This window comes from Diachasmimorpha longicaudata, chromosome 5 (genome assembly GCF_034640455.1).
Source record: "Diachasmimorpha longicaudata isolate KC_UGA_2023 chromosome 5, iyDiaLong2, whole genome shotgun sequence".
Lineage (NCBI taxonomy): Eukaryota > Metazoa > Arthropoda > Insecta > Hymenoptera > Braconidae > Diachasmimorpha > Diachasmimorpha longicaudata.
In genome coordinates, this window is record NC_087229.1 from 6,077,185 (window position 1) to 6,100,882 (window position 23,698).

At 39.0% G+C, this 23,698-nt stretch overlaps 2 protein-coding genes across 5 annotated transcripts in view; both read left to right on the plus strand.

Annotated features, from left to right (window-relative positions):
* The window catches only part of LOC135162709 (chondroitin sulfate N-acetylgalactosaminyltransferase 1), a 51,937-nt gene extending 46,490 nt beyond the window's left edge, over positions 1–5,447 (plus strand). The window contains exons 9-10 of one of the 2 annotated variants that reach the window (XM_064121464.1): positions 322–469; positions 4,177–5,447. In XM_064121464.1, the coding sequence (XP_063977534.1) occupies positions 322–469; positions 4,177–4,461 (433 nt within the window). In that variant the 3' untranslated portion in view covers positions 4,462–5,447. The remainder of the gene's footprint in view (positions 1–321; positions 470–4,176) is intronic. The other variant, XM_064121465.1, reaches the window with a different exon arrangement.
* A 3,594-nt stretch (positions 5,448–9,041) lies between these two features.
* LOC135162057 (uncharacterized) lies at positions 9,042–23,217 on the plus strand. Of its 3 annotated transcripts, none has more exons than XM_064120148.1 (7): positions 9,043–9,265; positions 17,470–17,741; positions 18,970–19,260; positions 19,826–20,044; positions 20,800–21,024; positions 21,165–21,200; positions 22,345–23,217. In XM_064120148.1, the coding sequence occupies exons 1-7, from the start codon at positions 9,194–9,196 to the stop codon at positions 22,514–22,516; spliced, it is 1,287 nt and encodes a 428-aa protein (XP_063976218.1). In that variant the 5' UTR covers positions 9,043–9,193; the 3' UTR covers positions 22,517–23,217. The 3 variants fall into 3 exon arrangements, with proteins under 3 accessions (XP_063976219.1, XP_063976218.1, XP_063976220.1); XM_064120150.1 differs by having other exon boundaries at positions 19,120–19,260; XM_064120149.1 differs by lacking the exon at positions 21,165–21,200 and having other exon boundaries at positions 9,042–9,265.
* The last annotated feature ends 481 nt before the right edge of the window (positions 23,218–23,698 follow it).

A 23,698-nucleotide genomic window follows, 5' to 3' on the forward strand; every position in this document is an offset into this window, starting at 1 on the left:
ATATGTCCTTGGTAAAAATGACTATGAACTCTCTCCACTGCATACTCACGTGGAGAAATTCTTGTCTTCAGATGATAACTCAAAAGAATTCTTTCGAATCCATCTGTCGAAAATTGCGGTGTCCGCATCAGTTTGACTGTCAATTATATTTTTCTCGTTTATGAGATTCAAACATCGCACCGATAGCTGTCAAATTTACAGATCCGCTCTGCAAAAAAACCCATAATGCCCACCTCCACCTGCAGCACACTTTACTCATTCATCATGTTTACATTCACCCTGATAATCGGTTTACACAACCCTGTAATTTAATCATTCCAGATCCGACTTTCTACGTGTCCGGGGCTTTGACGAGGATATAGTGGGATGGGGCGGTGAGGACGTAACGCTCTACAGAAAATACGTTAGGAGCAATATCAAAGTGATCAGAGCAACGGATCCAGGCATATACCATATCTGGCATCCAAAGGTAATTATACTAATTTTTACGAATTAGAGAATAGTCATTTGTCATTATACTCGGAAAATCCCAGTAGATGGGAGGTGAGATTGTCCGCGTATTGTGCTGATAATTCGATATATTCGAGAAAAAAATCTGCGAATGGATTTTGAAAGAGCTCACAATAATATGTTCACGGGGAATACAACGATATGCTGGATAACGAGCAACTCTCCATATACGTATTCGAAATGTTACCATATTCCCGTTGAGTACATTTCCGTTGAGTGTGACGCCATTATCCGAAGAATACAACCCTCAATTTCACGTAGCCGTTGGCGGGAACAGAAGAGATCGAAAAGGGCAGAAAAAACCACTGTAGTCGCACAAAAGCCCGAATGATCGTGGCAACTGGTAAAGGAAGGGATCGGGATTGAGCCAAGTGCAACTAGAAAAAGAAAATAGCGAACGTATGTACGAAAGCTAACCGAGGAACGATTCTCGTAAAGTTGTAGGAGAGGTGAAACGTTTCGTTTTGGAGAATTCTCGAATGGTTAAAACGTGATGGCTAGGTTTATCACTGCCCTGGAAGATGTTGGGATTGAGTTCAGTTGGTGTTTGGGATTATGGAGTTTATGGTGGTCTTAATGCTTGATCAAATATTTGTTAAGCCTTTGTGAGTTATAAGGTCGGCTAGTTTTTCTTATTTTTATTTACGCCAGAACCCTTTTGGGGTTTATTCAGCGATCTAAGCTTCTATCCGATCGTGCGACTGTGGCCTATTTTGCTAGACTGCAGGATTTGCATTCTTCCTTCGAACCCCAATAGTTGACAAACTATTTTTCAAGGAACGGTTTGAAATATCTTGTAAGGATCTGAACAAGATCCTATTGAGGCGCCATAAATGAATAACGTCGGTAATTTAGTAGAGAATAAGTAATTTAAGACTGTGCTGATCCTTGAAATTTTATATCAAACCCTTTCATAACACGATAAAACCGGTTTTAACAATTTCCATCCAGTTTTCGCTCACCTATCAACAAGAAACTATTTCCTAAGTTATCGAAACTAGTGGTGTAAGGGTGTTGATCCCCAAGCCCAGGAGTAATTTCGTGGTTTTGTCGTGGGTTGCTTGGGTATCTCGTTTACTTCCGTCACTCGATAACCTCACCTCGTTTTCGGTGGTGGGATAACGAGATTATCGAAAGTTGGTCGCTAATAAGCCGGCCATCGATCGGAATTAGGAGGGGTAAACGAAAAGTGAGAAGAGCTGAGGTGTGTGGGTGAAGGGATCATTAGACACCAGAGAGATTACTTCATCGGGGTACCCCTTGAGACTGTGAACCAAATAATCTACTCATCACTTGCCCGAAACCGCTCTGTGAAATTACTGCATGTTTTAAAGGTTGAAAAGGTCTTCACACCCCATTTATTCGAGTCTCCCAGTATTCACCAGATCTCACCTTCACCCCCCCCCCCTTATAGCCTGATAGAGCTGATTAGTTACTGAAAACAAATGGATTTTGATTGTGCATTAGGACCCATTTGATTCCACCAAATGTTTATTCGGTAATATTTAATGAATGTATAGTTGATAAACGTTCTTTGATTTGACATCCGCCATTAAAGTGAGCTATTCATTTATTATTAACGAATATTCATTTGGTCATATTTAATTCTACTATTCGTTAGTAGTTCTATTCTTCATTATGACATTCGAGGAAATTTAATCCCAAATGTGCGAGTTATCTCCAGTTTGACTTATCTCTAGAATCTAACTGACTATAGCTGTGATTATCTGGCATTGGAATTGGGTACGTCAGTAGACATAATTTCATATACCATTGGAATCCATAAATGAGAAAAAAATAGGTAACTGATGATAATTTGCAATGTTTCTGGAATCTCTGGAGATACCTTCATTAGAAGTAATTAGTTCTCTTCATTTATTCTGCTCATTCATCCGTGAGTTATAACATTAAAATTAGAGGTAAAAAATTCCTCTCCCAAGAATTTGAAATATTCATTAAAATAGAATGCAGGAGGGGTTACAATACAGGGGTGGTTCGTTAATGGATAGAACCGAGTGCGCTGAGCTGCAGAATGACGGAATTAGTTTTGTCGGTGGTTGTACCGTAGTCTATCTCTCTTTCTCTTTTGAAAGTTTCAGGGCGAATGAACACGCGGTTGTGCTCGTTGTTCGCGAGACTTCTACATGTTCTATATCCAACCTACCGGGGGCTTTTCGTCTCTCACTCCAGTAGTAATTTTGGTACTGGTCAAATAGTTCGGTTCGTACACCAGCATACCAGTTGCTTATATGAAATTCCACTGAGTCGATGGATTCTCAGCGATTATGCTTGTCTTATATACCGTTATCGGTATTTTCTGAATCGAATTGAACATTCCAGGGACATTGTTGGTCTCCTAAAGAACTGACGTTACTTCATTCGTTGCATTTATTTTTTTCCGCATCAATAAAGACGTTGAAATCGTTTAAATTTTCGATTCTCCCCTTTGCTCAGTTCGAAATGCAAATACTCAATTACAAATGTTGTAATTTTCCACGTCTCAAGTTCTTGTGTATCTTAGGCCACCAGGTGATCACAATATTACTTGACAGATGTGGTTTTATCCCGCTATCGTCGCAATATTTTGGGGAAATTTCTTCCGAATAGGATCACACAATGACGTATCGTAAATATTTGACAATAATAACTTCCTCATGCTCCATACCTCTCCATCAAGTCATGTCTTCTGGCTAGAAGACATGGCTAGAATAGTTACGGATGTTGGGGTCCTGATGACTATTCGATGACAACTCCAGAACATCGAACCAGCCAGCAGGGCTCTGTCCGCAGTTACCAATTTTAATTCGTCGAGAGAAATTTTAAGGCGGAATGTTCATCAGCTGCCGTCGTGCTTAGCAATTAGAGCACTGGACAAATATTAAACCCTGGATGAAGGTGAGGATATGTAGACTTTAGTTAGCTTCAGGCTGGCCACTTGTCGCCAACGACACGCCTGAAATCACAGTTCTACCTCTGCGTCTCGCTCATTGTCATTTTGAGGCCAGTGGGCAATTAAGGGGGATGGGTAAGAGTGGGATTTTACACCGGAAGAGAAATTTCGGCAGCGAGTTTCATAAAAGCCCTGACGTTGGGGCCTCGTGGTTTTGTTCAACATTAGGAGAGATAATTCTGCTGGCTCTATTTACCCGGAGTGTGAGCGTATAATAGAGAACGTCGGGCTACCCTTGTGCTAAAAAAATGAAGATTCACGAAGAAGGAACTTCTTGAACTATGATTTTTCTATAATTTCACGAATGTTTTTCAACATGAGAGTTTTCAGATAAAATTATAGTGAACCACTTCCGAATAAAAACAACTTATTTACAAGTCATGCCTGGAAGTTGTTTAAAAATTCGAGCCATGTTAGCCAATCAGATTTTTTAATTGATCGGCTGATCGAAAAAACCTAATTTCCGTAAGGGTGAGCGTTTGGTAAATTTCAATGAAAATTTTGTAGAAATCTGCAGAAATTTTACCAGAAATTTCGAAACAATTTTACGTCAACAAGAGGAAATTTTTACACAACTGAGAAATTGTGATTTTTGCAGCACTCGTGTGTAAATTTTTAGATGACATCTCTCGCCACGATCTTAACGCCTCAATAAATGTAGTTGATGAAGGTGTGGGTTCACTGAAATTTTTTACCCTGTAATTTTTGTTCTGCAGGTTTGCTCAGGGGTGCCAGGCCAGAGGCTATCAACCGATCAATATCACGCCTGCATCCGTTCCCGTGCCCTAAACGAGGCCTCTCACGCTCAATTAGGTTTCCTCGCCTTCCGCGATGACATCGCCAGCCAAGCGATGAAACTCCAGGGCGCACTAACAAAAAAAAAGAAAAAACTGCCGGTATCAGGCCCTAAAAAGGACACGGAGAGGGTCTCCCGTACCAGATCCAATGCGGATTTACAAAAGGACAAATCCTCTGGTAAATCTATCAGAGAACAGACCTGATCGATTCAGCATTCTGCGGGCTGTGTAAATATCGTGTAAAAATGAATGAAAGTAGCTAAAGTGCAATGGGGATTAATCCCTCCTGTGGATGCCGAAACAGACCGATAAATGGGTGATTATTCTGCCCGTTCCATCAGCGTCTTATCTCGCAAGAGTGGAGAAATTTCACCACGAACTATGACGAAGGAAGTATTGTGGATTGAATATATCTGAATTATTCAAATGATGTGATTCAAACACTCGTATGTTTTTTAAACGAGGAATTTAAACGTCTTAATTTGTTACAAAAAAAATGTCATAATTATACAGTTATGATGGCGCACCATTTGTTGCATAGCCTATTTATACAAGAAATTGCAATTTCTATTATAGAATAAACCAAGGCCAAGCAGGCGTATCGGTTTTTGTACGTTATACATGTGAAAGCTAAAGTTCCAACCACAGGATGTCAATTAGATCGCTCGAAAATATTAACTTTGACCTATTGCTCAGCAATGGCAAGACTATTTTCATTTGTATAGTGATTCCAATGAAATATTCTACTTTGACTATTCACCAGTCGCATGGCATCGTTAATCAGTATTATTTCCATTTCCATTATGTCTAAGTATCGTAATTCATCGATGAACAAGTACAACGCGCTGGAGGGGTAATTGTTAATCATCGGTTGAATAATGCATTGGATAATTTGTCCAGAAGAATTGAACTAACAACTATTACGCAATAAAGATAACGAGTAAATTTTTCAAATCAGAATTGTGTGTAATCAATTAACCAACCATTCATTTAAGCCAACTGATACAAGAACGAGAGAAAGTTTATGATTTACGTTTTTTCATCGTGAAAAAATTGTGGGTGATGAATGATGTATAGTGTAAATGGACTGAGTAAAAATATAACGAGTATCACAGCCAAGTATCCCCTTCCCAAAGCTCCCAAGGATGAATTGAATAAGAGGAGAGTAATTAATTACAGTGCTTTCAACCAGGTGAAATGAACTTGATATTCAGCTGTATGAAGATGACATCTTGGATGATTAAAGCTTACTCCTCTGAAGAGAAATCCACATCACTCTTAATTATTTGAGAACATTTCAAGGTAATTAAACTTCATTGAATAATGTTGTGGAGTTGGTTTGGCATTATCCACTGCTGACAATGTTCACTTTCCACTGATTATCGTAGAACTTGTGGGTTACTTATGCGGCAACATATTGATGAACACTGTACGAATCTCCGGTAAAAGTGCTGGCGGCATCCGCAAAAAGTTGCTAAACCCGAGAAGTTTTGAAACCGGATAAAGTTTGTTGAAACCCATGACTTCTCATTTTACTTTACCTTTTTGAAGGAGGGAGTTAAAGTTGAAAAACTCCTTGGGAATTTTCCAGTCCTGATTAAGAAGTATTCATTGCATCGTTCCAGGGGAGAATTTTGAAGATGTTGGCAAGTGACTTATGTGCACCTTGCCGTTGTTGATTGGCGTTAATTAGGTAATAATCGTTGGACTGATGCATTCCAAAAGGAACAATGAAGAAGTCTTTCTATTGGTGCAATAACTTCGATGTATTTGACAGAAATAGGGATAGTTGGTTTATCCACGGCAGTATTGACAACTCATTGAAATTCGCACCACAATCGCAACTTTATATTCTCTCTTTGAGCCTTAATTATTGGACAAGTTTTGATCGTACAACAGTTGTCCCGAAAATTACGAGAGCCGAATGAAGGACCATATAGTGAATCAACATAAGGAGGACAAACAAACTTAATTGTTCTATCAATTTTCCTTGTTGGCCAGACTCACCAAAACTTTGGCTATTCATGTTTGACGAAGATAAGCAAGACTAATCTTCTCTCCATATATTACCACATCTCGCGGACTTTCCGTTCTACTTCCTCATTTCCCTTTCGTAATAAGAAGAAAGTAACCGAGGTAACTGAGAAAAAAATAAATTACCCCCATCTTTATAACATTTTCTAGGAGATTTTTTTCTTCTTATTTCAAGAATCTCGGGTGTCAGGAACAAGTAGCATGGCGTGATGCAGACAGCGATGTCGTCTAGCCGCGAAAATAAGATTCCCTTTGATGTTGGCAAAGGGCCTGTGCGCCTACGGTTGTACCACGTCTCTCCCCTCAGCTTTATCCATCACTCTCTCTCTCTCTCTCTCCCTCGCTTCAGCATTTTCAAACCCCCTCTTCCCATGAGGTCACAATTTCCGAATGGCGCTCTGACATCATACTTGGCTCAGGGGTTGGATTGGCCGCGCTGGCGAAAGTCAACTCCCTCGAGCAGTTTTCTAAATTGTCCGGTGATAAAGGGTGAAAGAGGGGCGAGCTTCCCTAGTATCTTTAGGCTAATGAGCTTTTCATTTCTAGTTTGAGTTAGTCTTCATCATGGCGAGCTAGCCTCCACTGCGGTAATATTTCACTTTGGATAAACTGTTGCCCTGGCGGGGAAATTCTATTAAGAAAAATTTTCCTTCGACGATCTTCCGTTGAAGAAAGTCTCCAGAAAATTCTGCAAAAATTTTATGAATACTATTCCAAAGATAAATATTTTTCTAGTCAGACATTTAGGCGTCAGTGACGTACACGAAGGAAAATATTCAATAAAAATGACCAATTTTTCCCACGATTCAAAGATGAAATGCGATTGTGGGTGATGGAACACATGGAATTTTCCCTGAACCTTCCGTAATTTTTATCTGAATCATCTGGGAGAAAATCACGATACGGTCACGCCAAATTTCTCAGACGATTCCGTGATCGGTGAACGAAGTGCAATTTCCGTAATTTTTACGGACTATTTCCCTTCGTGCAATACTTGAATCGTCTCTATTCCATTCATCACGTTCTGTCTCCTCCCCAATCAATTACATCAAAAGATTCATCATCAAATCGTTCATTAATCATACAATACACTGTTAAACATTCACTCGTCACGGAAATCTCAGCTCAACCTCCCCATATATGCAATGTAACGTGTGCGATAATTGCTTCCTCCCCGACAATTTTGATAAATAGATTGACACACTGGACGAGTATTAATGGTGGTCAACCAGCCGTATATTATAGCGTTCAGCTTGATTAACGTCACCAAGTGGAATAACTATTGCGAATAGCTCATACCGGGGGTGCAGATCCAAAATCCCTCAGCACAAACTGTATGCAACAGTGTGTATTACATCGGAGTGGATATAGTTATAGGATTACGGTGTCATGTTGCGGATGTAGATAGGATCACCGGGGGGTCGTCCGACCTTTGGCCACTTGTGCTTGAGTTTTGGAGACGGGCATTGTCCGATGTCCTTTGGCGGTTGCAGCCACCAGTGAACAATCTGGTTATTATATATTCCATGGATAGCGCCTGTAATGGCGTTTTTAGGGTAATGAAGAGAGACAGTTGTGGTATTTTTGGGGGAGGAGATCAATTAAGGATATTTGGGCATGAAAAGACTGGAAAATCAGGACAAACTGCCCTGCACTAATGGTAATCGCATGTTGAACTGAAATTCAGTGAAAAACTACTAATTTTTTGGGGGGATGGTACGATAACAAAAAATACCGTTGAGGGTGCAATAATTATATTCCTCTTTGGTAGAATTTCTCGGAACAATAAACAAACTTTTGGACACTTTGTTACAGAAAAATTATGCGAAAAATAATAGTTATTATTCATATTCATCGGAATAATTTTGGCCGACGCTGCAGAACCAATTTGGCAATTTTTCTATTGATTAGTCTCGCTACTGGTAAATTTTTCGACGCCAAGAGAGTCAAATTAACAACAAAACTCATAACTTTTCGTCTATTGAAGATAAAAACTACTAGAAATCGAAGTTACTTCACAATCACTTGTCTCGTTTGGTAATTCTCCTGTAACTGTTCTCCGCGTGTCCTTGAACATCTCGAATATATTTCGTAAAAATCCATTCAATAAATAATCTCCATTGTTGTGACACTTCAGGTATTGTTTACAGTCGGCCACTGATGGAACATGTACAGATTTCATTTCGCCTTGAATTTAGATCCGGAAAACATTCACATGTTAAAATTCAGTGTCCCTCATGCTAATCAATTTATTTGATAAATTGTTAAACTCAAGTTAATTGTCAAGTGGCTGATGAAGGTGTTGATCCAAGCGTAGAAGTGAATCCTTCGTCCGCGACAATACGATACGATTTTACCAAAGATAATCTCTATTTCAAAATTAGTTTTAAGGGTTTTAAGACCTCACTGATGTTAAGAAGATTGAAATGGAAATTTATCTTTCCTCTGTGGAAATTGATGATTTCGGACAAGCCATGTGGGGTAAAAATGAACTGGTGTTCACCTTCCGGTGTGATCGAGACACCGAAACGAGTTTTTACGGCTCGCTTGGCTGGTGAGCGCCGACGAGGGTGATGCGTAGAGTCGATACACCTCCGCTCGTGTGTACACAAAAAAGAAATAAAGGGACAAGAGAAAAAAAAATATATGAAATGTACACATGGTAGCACACAGGTGATGCCGGATTCGACCGCAGTATAGACAGGAGGCAGTGCATACGAGAAGCAAGGTCAACGGAACCTATAAAAATACCCGGACAGGTGAAAAGTCATTCAAACCGCGCGAATACGCGATCGGGCGTACATGTCTCACTGAATTCGGTGGTTTTTTTTTCATTTCCATTTTATCGTTCGTTTGGTTTTGGTTGTTATTTAGGTTCTGGTATTAACGAGTGATCAATGCAATGACTATTGCCTGTGGTACGGAGGACAGGAGGCGGATTTCGCACGGGCCAGAGGTCGGATTTTCCAGAATGGTGAGTTTAATTGTTGTCGGCAATTTTTTTTTGCAATTTTCGAAGCTTTCATTCGGGTCTTTTTGTTTGTTCAAGTGGTTAATACATTAATAGATGCGATTCTGTGTACTCGAAATTGATGATGTCTGCGCCCACTCTGGACAGGTATTTGCGGTGGATTGGGAGGAAATTTTTTTCCGCGATTTTCCACGTCTCGGGGTCTTGTTGGCATTGAGGGGGGCCATAAACGCGGAAAAAATCATCCCCCGCAGCGGCGATTCGATTGAATATAAAAATCAGTCTCAACAAAATCTTAGGCATTACCGGTGCGTGTGCAGTTTCTTTTTCAGTTTTCCCCACGTGTTTGTTATTTCTGTCATTAACTCAGAAGGCAATCTTACAGGTGAGGAAAAATGGTCTTCAGCGCTTGATCATCAAGTTTAGTATTCCAATTTTGTATTTCCATTAAATATGAAAATTCCCGGAAATAAAATAAACCGTCCGCAAAACCTCTTTCGATTTCAAAACGCATGGAAAATCTTTTTCACTGATTTCCAGTCTCGATAAATTGTAATGGGCCGGGTTTAAAATCCTCGTTTACCTCCTAAATCCCGGAAAACTGAACGGAAAAACAGTTCAAAGGCCTCGAATAAAAAGAATGAAAGATTCTCGGAATCCGCCAGATCAAAGCGACCTCTTCACCCATAAAACCACTCAAATTCCTTCTATGCACCGTAACTAATGGCACGAAAAGTATTTCACTATTCAATCAAAATCCCGGAGATTAATCGCGATCGCTTCAATTACTATTCTGCGACAAAGATAAAGGATCTCCACTGCTGATATTTCCACTCGAAGCCATTTCACCCCATCCCCCCATCCCCCATTACTCCAAAGTCAAAAACGTGTGCCGTGAGAGATGATGAATAAAAGAAAGAGGGGGGTAAAATGAAGCCAATTCCTTCGTGAATATTCCCGGATCGGTGGATTGAATTTCAATGAATTCCTCACCATTTCTAGGGAAATTTTATAACTTTTGAAGTGATGCACAGACAGAAATATCGTAACGACTGGTAAAAAGTTGATTATTCGTGAATGATGCTATATACCTGCTGCTGATAAAATATTTTCTCTTCACATACCCTTTTTTTGTGTCTGCTGATAAGTTCAGCCGCCCTGAAAAGTGCTCTTTCGTTTACTGTCAACCGAAAGACAAAATTTCCCTTTCACGAAAAATTGACAAGGGAAAATTTCCCTCTCATGAGACAAACAATCTTCTCCATCTTGGACGTGACGCCTAAATTACTAAATATATATGATTTGTTTGGAAGACAATGAAGATCGAAGAGGAATTGTTTACTTCAGTTACAAATGTCGAGGAGTCAACCGCAAGTAATCAATTAACTGAGGGAGAGAAAGAAACTTCCGACGTTCTCAGTTAATTGAAATGGTCGATTTAATCGTCTTCCACAGTCACCCGATAGCAATTACCCCAGTGGAGCGGCGAGAAATTGTTTAAAAGTCTTGATTAACTTTCATTTTTTCATTTTATTTCAACTTTTCCCTCGATCGCTTCTTCGCTTGATGAGTTTAGAGGAAATAAAGAAAGCAAATGGGGGTGAGCTTTATAAATGGAGAGATGGGGAGATTCAGTGGCGCGAAAACGAGACTTCTAGGGTCTCCCATTACCCGAATACCGTCCGTATCGCATTGCAAAGGCAAACTAATCGATTGATTTCTAGAGGGCAAAACGAGGGTCGAGAAGTTTTTTTTTTTGTTGGTTTTAGTGGGTTTGTGGGGGACGCGAGTGCCCTTTTCCGAGAGTCCAGTGACTTGAGGATTTACAGTGGTGATGCAATCATTTGGTTCGTTTTTCAAGAGGGATCGGTAATTTCGGTCTGAAAGGGTGAAAGTTAATGAGTTTTTGTTGGAGGAGATCGGCATGAGGACTTTTAGATGAGATATACACAGATAGATAGATTTATTCAACTGCTTTTAACGGTACGACCCTCTTCCGAAGATCTTTCGAAGATTCTCGTGATCCTGTGACGTCACCGGAAATTTTCGGACTGAAAAAATGGACAGTCCAGTCCGGGAATCGAACCCAGGATCTCCCGATTATCGTAATAATTCAATTGAAAAATTAATTGAGAAACACTTTAAAGCTATCAACTATCGACTGGAGATAAATGCATGGGTTTACCCACTGTATCGTGCAATCATTAGAATAATTTATGAGTACATAGACTCAAACGATTGAATTTTTGACATTTCATGTTTTTCAAATTTATTTTTTCCAGTAAAAACTCGTTTGATTACGTAGCTTTGCTTCAGTGGTCGTCATAGAAAAATATAAACGTATTTCCAATTAAAAGTCCCGTTTGTTTACGTCGCATTTAGAAATTATTATTTCACACTTTTATTGTTCATCAAAATCCAATGGAAGTGACATTGCGTGTCACTACGGTATATTTATCGGGATTTTCATTCGTTTGAAACCGATGTAGAATAATTCACACCCAATGAACGCTTTGAGCGCTCATCCAACCTTTTCTATCTATTTACAATCCGCAAACAATTGGTATATTAAAAAGGGTGCAGTGCAGCCCGGGATGTAAAACCGAACTGGTGCTGCATGGAATGCAATATTTCTTTGTTTGAAAAAATAATATAAAACTAGTTGCGATGTGTATTTACTAGTTGGTACGTGAAAAAGAGAGTTTGCAATACTGCTGTGTCTATATAATATTTCTGGATTGAAAAGTGGAATTAATGATCTGCCGCTGTGAGTTTGATAAACAATTCCGTCGCTTGACGATTAAAACCCACCAGTTAGTGGATAATTACCCAAAAATTTAATTTTGGCTGATGTAATGCGGGAAATGAAAAAATTGAACTTCAAAACTGGCAATTCTAGTGCCTCTCGGTCCATTTACATCAGTAATTACCACTCGGGACAAAATGTGAAAATAGAATTCACTGGATTCTCTCCATTTCCGAGTAGTCACATACCTCCATACACAGACAGCTCTGCATTCATTAAATATCTGAATGCCAATTATTTAGAAAAAAAAGCTGGGAACCGACGAACCAATTGATAGACCACTCAAAGTGAATTTAGAAACTACTAAAGGAATTAATACAACGTAATTAAACGATATATCGACAAAAATATTGAAAAAACGGGTTAATATTTACAGTTCATGCTCTTTCCGTCAGAGTCTGAGATATTTTCTTAGAATAATTCTGTCACATGAAAAATCATTTTGTTCCACCAAATGGACCCTAACCCACCCCCAAAATTGATTTATTTCCCCCGCATAAAAGAATGCAACTCCAGGGAGACAATTAATCACCGAACCAAAACAAAACTTTTTCCCAAAAAACCTGTCGCAAAAAATCTCCGGGGGCTCACCATAGAGGAAGGGGAAGTCCAGGAGAGATGGAATTCGGAAGTGGTGAGAACGTGTGAAAAGCATCAGCTCTCTCCGCCATTTTAATAATAAATAATAATCACTTTGATACGAACGAATAGCCCGCTTGTCCCCTGTATGTGAAATCCTCCCTCGCCCCTCGTCACAGAGACGGCTAGTGTTTTGACAAAAGGAAGTACATTGTGGTGAGAATAATGGGCAGGTGAGCTATTGCCCACCACTACACTCCTCCCCCCCCCCTCACCTCCACAACCCTGTAGCCGTCCAAAAGTGTGTACATGGCTATTGTAAACAGAAAATATTCACGTGTAACCTCGACCGCGTGCAGAGGAAAACCAGTGAAATATTTCCATTCCCCTTTCGTCCCCCACCGTCTCACCGAGTGCCTTCTCTATCCATCACATGACGTCACATCCGCTCTTATTATTTCACCTGAAACACACGGATATGCGGGATTTTGTGGTACACCGAGTGGGACTTAATGGAGTGCCTTGAAAAAATGAAATGAAATGAGAGAAAATGGAGGAGAATAAAAAAATAGTGAAAATCATGGGGGAGAGAAAAAAAATTTGAGAGGGGTGGAGGGAGGAGTCTTGCCTCTTCACAAATGGCGAAGGGGTACTGTGTATTCGGGTACGCTATTCTCTTCGGCTGTGATTTATCTCCACACGGGCTTAACGATCCCACCCTGGGAGAGGGAATTTCATGTTGGAGCAAGTGCGTCCGGTTTTTATATCTCTTTTGAGGGGCTTTTTGGGAATGAGTTATTGGGTTATTGGAGGGAATAAAGTTGTGGGCGGTGGAGGGATTCGATTGGTTGGGGTTGGCGTCTGATGATTGGGGTGGTGGTTGCTGCAGAGGTAGTTATGAAATTTGGATTAATTATTTGGTGGATGGAGAGGAATATCCAGTCAAAATTATGGAATTTGGGGTTCGCTTATGGATTATGGAATTTATGGGGATCTTTTACGGGAGAGTGTGGAAATTTTTCATGGACTATTCAAGTGAAAATTCGGAAACTTTTAGGAAAAATTGGGAAAATTAGGATATGATGGTCGGATTCAGTCGCGAAGTGGTAACACGAGAGAAGTTAACTTTTCTCACAGTCGAGTTTTTGAGTGATATCTCCGAATCTAAGAGAGATAACGGGATTTTTGTCAGGACACTTATTGTAGCCCTCAATTTGCTCCACAAAAAAGATTCTGATGAAGATTTTCCTATCTCCATTATATTTTGAGGGATTCATCGAAAACTGGTCAAGAGTCAGAAGTGACTCATCTCATTTTACCACTTCTCTATTTAATTATCTTCTAGCTTAGCAATATTTTATTCCATGGAAAAAATTCACTCTAGCGGTAGAGTAAGAATTACTACACTGGTAGAATGAAATTTATCAACTGGTAAAAATTTCTCTTCGTGCAGTGCAGCCATCAATTAAAAAAAAATCATAATCCCATTAGCTTTGTAGTTGCATTTTTTTCATGACTCGCCATGAAATTCAGAATTTTCGGTGAATCACATCAGCCCTGCGGGCAAAAATCTTCAAAATATCCGAGTATATTCGTCGAAATGGTGTTTGTACGTTATGGGTCTACGGTAACAATGGAGCAACGTAATGACGCCGCAAGCTGTATATCCACCCTGGCAAAGAGCTTTCCCGGTTCTCTTCTTAATTGTTTGTTTTCGTAACTCAGTTCAAGTTGAAGGTGAGAGAAGCGAGTTCACCACAGTGAGGATGCCCGGAGACTACCTGCCACCGTGAAAACCATTTCAGCTTTCATTTTTAACGTAAACGAAGAGACAAAGGACAAACAAAAAAAAAATCACCTTTTTTTTTTTCAACCTAAATGGGACAAGTGAAAAGAGAAAATTTGACATTTTCGTGCAGTAGAGCGAGGATTTCATGGGTACTCCATTTTTGTCCGTTGGCTCATGCAAATTCTAGCCGTCGCAATGCGTCAGAATTTTTTCAACTTAATAAAAAAATTATATTACCGAAAAAAATTGTCAGGAGAGGAGAAATGGAGCGCAGGTGCTTTTTTTTAACAAGAGATATGGACGTGTTGGACGTGAGGCTTTTTGATTGCCAAATTTATGACTTTAATTGTAACTGCACGTAGAAAACTAGTCGAACTAAAGTCTCCCACACGGTGAGAAATACAGATCCGATAAAAATTACGGAAGATCCAGTAAAAAATAGGAACGAGCTCCGTATTTTTACGGAGTGTTTAGTACTTTCTATTGGACCCTTCGTAATTTTTATCGGATCTTCTTTCACGCTCAGTAATTACGAAACTTCTACGTAATATTTACTGAATATTTCTCTCCGGGCAGAACATCGAGGAAATTTTTATTTTCCGAAAAATAAAAATGATTCAATGAAAAATTCTGAGATTGCCGTTACTATTTCATGATTTATTTGTAAACTTTATCTTCCATTTCAATAAAATTTTCAGAGTTTAAATTGTCAATGGGCTTGTGAGAGGTTATGAAAAATATCAAGGACGGAAGGAGACATTTCACTCGGTATTTTTAACATGTAAAAAAAGATAATTGGCCATTAGTTAGTTCAAAAACGATAAATCGATAAAAAAGCAGAGAACTTCCATTCTTATTCGTTAAAGCAATTTAAATGAAATTATTGAACGCCACTTTACCATGCAGTATAATCCCACCGGGGTAGTCAAAAGCAATCGATGGCGATAAGCATAAAATTAGCATGATGAAAATTCGAAAGTGACAGCGCCCAGTGTTTTCTATATTAAAATACTCCCACCACCTGCCGTCACTTCCTCGTGTGTTTTCACCATGTGGCTTTAGCATCACAAAGAATCACTGGTCGAGGCTCCGCCGATGTAAAAAGGAAAAGCCAAATGCGAATAAATTGAAACCCCCGGAAATAGAGAATTTCGAACAATTTAAATTTCCGTTGAACAATAATAACGGGCCAAAAAAATAACAGGGTCCATGCATGAAAATTCATTTTATTCTGAAATGATGATCGTAATTCAATACTAAAACCACGTTTTCTATTTTAAAGGGTTCCATAAACCCCACATTTGCAAAAAAAAATCGAATTTCATCCATTTTTGGCCGAACAATCGAAGAAAAACTTTTGAAAAATTATTATCCATTCCTACACACATGCGGTCGCGATATAAAAATTCCCTCTTCGAACTTTTTGAATAATATGAAGCCAACGTATCACGGAAAATCCGAAATTTGATATTGAACAATTATTTTACTTCTTTTCCGACGGAAAAAAATTAATTTTCAGTAACTACACTGCGTTTATTCAAAATTAAAAAGAATAATTTGCACAATCCACCATCAAAAACTTAAGTTAATTGACTGAATTTCAAACATGTAAAAACGGAGGTAATACAATAAACGCACCCTCGAAAAATTGGAATAATATGAATGAAAGCCGCAATGACCTTGAGAAGGCTACTCCATCCCCTACAAGATTTTAATAATGCAGCCATTTAAAATTAAAATGCAAATTCCCTTCACTTTTGTTGGATTAATTGAGTTTCGCTGAGGTGCGCCTCCCGAAGCGTAAACGCTTCATTAATTTGTGCGGGCTACTACCCTCCCTTCTCGCTCACCCCCTCAACAACGCCACGTTCATCCCTCGACTAGGCCGTTGTTCAGCCCGAGGGCAAGGTAAACGCGTTGGTCGTTTCCGCACCTAAGCGTTATAATTTCATTTCTACGGATTTGCCACTACCGCCCCTTTATTTCGCCCCCTTTCACCCCCACCCCCTCCCGCTGCCTCAACATCATTCCCTTTACTCTGACGTCCACGTTACGAATGCATAATGGACTTCGTTATGCCCGAAGCGGTCTCCGTGTGTCTCCGCAATTTTGGTTTTTATCACTTGCTCCGGAAATTTGATTGATTTCTTAACGAAAGGCTGCACAGACAGAAATTTTAATTAAAAAATTACCTTTGCTTTTTTTGTCTCCATGTAAAGTAAATTTGAATTCGTCTTCACAATTTGTATTTTTCTGGAGAAACCATGCACTCGCATGCGTCTATGCAATCTTCGCCAATTTCCGGTTCAAGACAGATGTTAATAACATGAAACGTTTGCAAAGGATCCGCTGTTGCCCATTAATTAAAAGTCAACATGAATAGTCGAGAAATTGGTGAAGTGTTTTCTCGCACCAACACAAACACATTGTCCTTTGAAATTTCATTAGTTTGCCGAGTAGCAATTGAACGTTGAATGTCCATTGTGGCCCTACCTTAAACGCTCTCTCTACGCCCGGAAGCTTTGAACTTTCCCACGTTAACACCCGTAATTGCGCTTTTGTGATAGGCAAGTCATGGGATAGAGCTTGGAAACCTATTGCAAACCCCGGGGGTTATACCGTTCTATTTTAGCTAGTGTTATTGATCGTTCACAAGATTTATCAATTTCGCGGAGTGTCAGGTTGATGTTCAGAGGATCTTGGAATCTCGAGGGAAGGTTATAAACTTGAAAACAATTCCATGTAATAACGTCAGGGGTTCCAGGTCGTAGTGAAGTAAATGGACTTACACGCGGATGTCTCTGCGGTCAATTAAATGTCGTTGATTATCAAGTTTAATTATTTCGAGGATTCTGATATAACTGTACTAAAGAGAAAGAAATTTATTAGAAATGGTACATCGACCAAGTTTCTCAAAAAATAACTCGAAAAGTGAAAGGACATCGACAACTCCTTGACGATAAAATAACTCCACCAAACTCACACGAATGATTCCGTTTATTTTTTCAACGATTTATCAACATATCCTTTCAGGGTAAATTGACACTGTTTGTGTTTCTACTGCTGTTGAATAATGCACTGGGTGATGAACCAAGTCCAACACCATCGGTGGCAACGACCCTCGGTAACTTGTACCGGCAAGCTCGCTCTGAGATGTATTACGGAAGCAGATACGCTGCTGAGGGCTCATCCGTGACTTCCGGTGCAATTGGTGTACGCGGTGAGCCAGAGCACCGCGATGCTGCCTACTACGAGTCACGTTGCATCACCTGCGACCCAAACAAGTCCGCAGGCCCTGACAGAGGGTGAGTTATTATTGGTTCGAGACAGGCGCGGAGTTGAAGCTGCCAGAATTCCCACCGGGGCAATTAACATATTACGTCGGATAATTAGAAGTAAGAGGGACAGTTCTGGAATTACTGAGGTTTTGAAACAACCCGTTGATCACTTCCTATGGGAAAATTTTTTTTTTCTGCCAATAACATTATTTTTTTAACCCCTGTGGTGCCATCCGCATACCGGGGTGCGAATCATTACTCCGTCTGTTGATTAATTTATCTCATTGACATCCCGTTGATTGATGGCCAATTAACATGGTCTCCATTGTTACTTTGGATTAGCAATTTGAATAAATTAAGGAATTATTTATTTTTAAACTATTCTTAAAATTTACTTCTCTTCAAACAATTTATTTTCTACTTCTAAATATAGCGATTTAAAATTTTATTGTCATCATGCAATATATTTCCGTTTACATACAAACGTGACATGCAGGCAGCTAGTGTCTTTTACCCCAAACGTTATTGGCAAAGTTTCAGACTGAGAAAAGTAATTTCAAGGGAGAAAAATTTCTCAGACATGTCGCAGCATCCCAGCAGGCACTGGGTGGTTTGAAAACACTTCAGAAGGATCAAAATGAAGAATATTGTCGGTTTATTCTTGTTATCACTGACAATTGTCTACGACGATTTTTTTAGACAGCCCTCACAGACGTAATTTGTCTAACGTAATAGAATTTTTCCTCTAAAGTAAGGTTCGTCAATTCAGCCCTTAATTTTGTCGCGTTTATTTCAATCAAGACAGTTTCAGTTGCATATAATTAACAAGTCATTAGCGACTGATAGGATCGAATGAGCGATTGTTACTATGTTGTACACGTGATAAAGTCATGAAATATTTCTCCAGAAATCGCTTAATGGAAGTTATGAAGATTTAACGAGTAGTAGCAATATTTAAGTTATGGGAGCTTAATCGGGGAGTCCTCATTGATGAATTAAGTGACACGTTAATTAGCAGGTGTACGCGATGACTCGTAATTACGGGACTGAATACCCCGATCTGCATTGCCTACATGATAACCGCGATTACCAATCATTATGATTTTCACGATTACATTCGACGATTAGAAGAGACATTTCGGGCAAAAACTACCCAGAGATAAAAAGTTTAATAAAAATTACGCGCAAGTTTCGACATTTTGTTCCAATTGTTCTCTCAGTGTGAGTTTTAATTCAATCGATGAGTGTTTGACAGGTGGAGGCAGAGAAATCGATACGACTATTACGACGACGATTATTTAGCGGATAAGAGAGACCGGGATCGTTATGACAATTCCCTTCCCGACATGACGAGGGGTGGTTATGATTACGACAGGATGAAAGGATCTGCTTATGATTACGATAGGATGCGAGGAGGGTATGATTATGAGAGGCCACGAGGAGCTGCTTACGACTACGACCGTGTCAAACCACTACCACAGGAATATGATCGTTATGATCCGTATGTGAGACATGATGTGGGACGACCTATGGCTTATCCGGACCGGTAATTGTCTTGTATTATTTATTGTTGATGCAACATTGTGGATATCACAGGGAGATAGTCCTCACATTGTTCTGAAAAAAATGTGCCTCTGTCCCACGAAGAGAAAAATAACCGAAAAATTACGGAGCTCTCGCGTAATCCTGAAATTTCCACAAAAATCGTCCGAGAAATTTTGTAAAAATTTCTGATCGTTAAATGATTACGTAATAGTTCGGTCATTTTTGGAGTATTTATAACAGAAGAAATATTTCTGAAAGAACAATTTTATTTGAATCCATTGACATTTAGTTATAACTTTTCAACTATCAACTCTCCCAACTCTACCACTCGTTGATAGTTAACGAATTTCGTTCGGAATTAAATGAATTGTTTTATCAGCGTGGGGCACCCCATGCGAAGACTGAAGTTTCTCCTTGGGGTAAATTTAATGACCTAAAAAAATCGCGCATCAAATGAGACTGGTCAAGGTCCTGGATTCCTCGAGTTGGCATGGAATGCCCCGTATAATGACGTTGATAATTAGTTAATCATAATGAACATGTAATTTTGGTTGTGGTAATTGCAGATACGACGTACAAGCTGGGAGAGATCGTTACTACGACAATCCAAAGTACGACTACAACTCCGATCGCCACCCTGAACGTGGAAATGGCTATGACAATGTGGACCAGAGGCATCTGTACATGAATCGATATGATCCTTACTTGATCACTGCCCGTAGACGACCCATCGACGATCTCTACGTGAACAGATACGACCCGTACAATCGAAATTATCCTGTGAGGTAGTGACTCATCACGTTTACGTCATGCCCATATAGGAGTTAATACATAATATAGGGCATAATCACTGAAGATTAATTAACAAATGTTAAATACTGAAATGATACAAAATCGACAGTTAAAAAAAATATATCTCATTTATGCTGAAACATATAATTTTATGATTGAAACATATAGTGAATATATTATACATCCAACATAGCAGATTCATGAAGATAATCCAGTATTTTATGCTCATAATCAATCACTTAATGATCGATTAGTGGATAGGTGAAGTAATTGATGTAGTTTTTATTTAAAATTGATTGTTCTTGTAGAATCCCTGTCATTTCCTTTGCACATGCTATACATACATGAATTAATGGGACGATTAATGGGAAACTGATACTCCTCAGGCTCCATAAATCACTGAGACAGTCAGAATGAAATTACTGAGTTTCTTGTGGAGAATTTTACCTTCCATTTAAAACCAGGAAGTACGCAAACATGTAGGATCCAGATCATGAAGGGATAGGATTTATTTATTCTAAAGGGTCAACTAAATTTATTGCGAATAGCATACAGACTAACTTATAAAAATCAAAAAGGAGCGTCCTCACCCGGAAACAATCAAGTCTGAATTAATGACTAGAATGTTTAACACTCCGTTTGCACGAAACATTCTCAGCTCACGTTTTATCTTTCCCTCACTGATTTCGAAGACATAAAAAATTATTTCCATCCCCATTTGACACTAATAATATATTGTTTGAAATAGATATGACCCCTACGAGCGTTATGATCCGTACTGGGAACGAAGTTATAACCGTCGTCCCTACGATGATCGATACGAACGTTATCCAATTCGAGATAGACCTGATTCCCGTGGATATTTCTCCGGTGGAATGTGGGGACCGGGTTATGAACGAGGTTACGCCAGTAGTTGGAACTACCTTGGACCTAGGGACAGCTGGAGGGAGCCTGGCAGAGACAGAGAGTCAGGGTAAGTATCACATCCTCAGTAACTCTGTCTTCCTTACTGGAGACGTGTGATATATTCTCAATACTTTATTTTCGATTTTTCGAAAATTAATTTTCATCGTTCACATTTTCCTTTCATTCTTAAACGCTCGGGGCATAAAGGGACAATTGGAAGGACTTGGAAAGGAATCGTAGTGGGTAAGTGTCAATGAAAAAGTGAAACCCGCTCTGTAAATATTACGAAAGTTACGTAATTTTTACGAAGCGTTTATACTTTTGATTGGACAATGTTAGAAAAATATTTAATTGGCGAAATTGTATTTTTCCCTCAGTATTTCTGGCTAACTATAATTAGTTTTTAACTGACAGTAATGACGTAGAGATGTTCTGAAAATTCAGGTATAACATTTTGCCACTTAAAATACGTCAGAATTTATCTAAGTCCATGTAATTTTTTAATTAATCTGCCAGTTGTATGTCAATGTTATTCATCTCTACATAGACGTGGCTACAGAAGTGTCAAAAGCAGATATTCATGCAGAAAAAACGTATGAAAGCTTCATAATCATAATGAATGTAAAAATGGATAGAGTTACGGTATTTTACCTAAAATAGTGAAGGAAGATAATTTAAAGGGAGTTGTTTTCGGTCATTAAGAGTAATCGAGTGAAAAACTATTGAATTAAGCTCATGTTCACTGCTTACCCTTTGAACTCCGGTGCTCTTGTTATGGCGTTTAGGTGCAAAAGAAAATTACAAATACCACGGGCATAATATAATGCCGATTTCTAGCAATCACGTGTAATCCCCAGGGATCCAATTAATCCGATACTATCGAAATCTTCTCGAGCGTGTAAATACGCTCGAATAAATCCCAGTGGATTGCAGTATATGTGTATTCTAAGGAAGTGAATTGAATCACATGCACCGGTTTCATTGATTAAAAGAGATAAATCTTGAGTTATATAACATTTCAGGCGATAAAATAATTATTCTGGGCTAATTGAGCTTATTAATTAGTTGATTTAATTTGTACGATTTATTCATTTCTCTGAAAATTGTAGAGATCGTCATGTAGTCACCGTAGAATATAATATTTACTAAATGGTGGGAATTTGGATGGAAATAATACTCCGTAATTTTTATCTGAAAATATCTGTCAGAAAAATTACGATATTGTGGTGTCAAATTTTCCAGTCAATTTTGTAATCGGTGAACGAACTCGGAGTTCCGCAATTTTTATTAAATCTTTCTCTTCGTGTAGGAAAAAGCTTTATTTCTTTCCACGATTTTGAGTTCCCCAATTTCCAATTAATTTTGAATGTCATCGAAATTGTTGCAGCCCTTATCGTCCCAGGGATTATTTCAATGACAGCACAGCATCGCCAGTAGGTTCTCGGGGCACCGGCTACTCCTACGATCGACCTGAGACATCGACCAAATCAGATACGACAGATCATGACCAAGCAACTAGTGCACCACAAACACAGGACAATAAAGTGTACAAGGATTGAGCCATTGCCTCGAATTAACTCTCCTAAACTGACTCAATGCTACCATATCACGCATTTTCGAAAATTTTCTATTTTCAGTGAAGTAAGGGTCGATAGAAATGTAAAAAAAACAAATTCCTGCTCTCAATTATGCTGACTTGAGATAAAATAATTGAAAACATCGAATAATTCAGAGATCTTCAATTGTGACTGCAAAAAATAGTACATTTTGATGCGATTGTGCAAAAGTGTTTTTGGGCTCGTGGGAGTGCGAACAAAAGTCCGATAAAAATTACGAAAGATCTCATAACAAGTACGGAAGGCTCCGTAAAAATTACATAACTCGCTGCGTACTATTTACGGAGTGTTCCGTGCTTTTTATTTTGAAATGCCGCGGAAGTTTTATTCAACTATTTCTCGCCGTACAGTAACGAGTGTGGCATCGGCGGCCCGAAGCGCAGCCGAGGGCTGGCCATCACACGAGTTGTATCACTGCGTCGCAAATGAATCGAAATATACTATTCTCATATCACGTTGAAAGATACTGACGAATAATTAAAATCCGAATTTCTAAAACTGCTCTTCAAAAACAATTAATGAACAAATTTATCATTAGTTTTATTGCTCACTTCAAGGGAATCTACCACAATATCGATGAAATTAGGATATAATTTGTACTAAAATAATAATTAAGTGAATGAATAAATAATTGATAAATTGAATTAATAGTTATTGATGAATTGAATAAATTGAAGGAATGAAATTGATAAAATTTATAAAAACCGAATACGTCTGAAAATCCTACTTTTCTTTTGCTTAAAGTCTTCAATACTACGCAAAGTTTTCTGCTATTGTCATTTATCTCAGATTTTCGTGTTCCCATTTAATTATCCCTCGGTCTTAGCGTCGAAGCAGAAAATGCGATAAACTCCAATGCCAAATTTACACGGCTCTCTCGCTACTTACTACTTCAATTTCAAAGTCCGCTAGCAGGAGTTTTGTTCCGGTTTTGGAGGCAGCTTGTCCGCGTACCGTTTTACCCACCCCCCAAGACATTGGAAATTAATCCCACCCCCAGCCGTTCACCTTAGCAATATGTCCCAGCGTACGGCATGGGCGTTTACCAAGTTTCTAGTCGTGTATAAAGTTCCTCGGGGAAGAGTAAAGACCTTTGGAAATTTATGTTTTGAGTTTGGCCGCTAT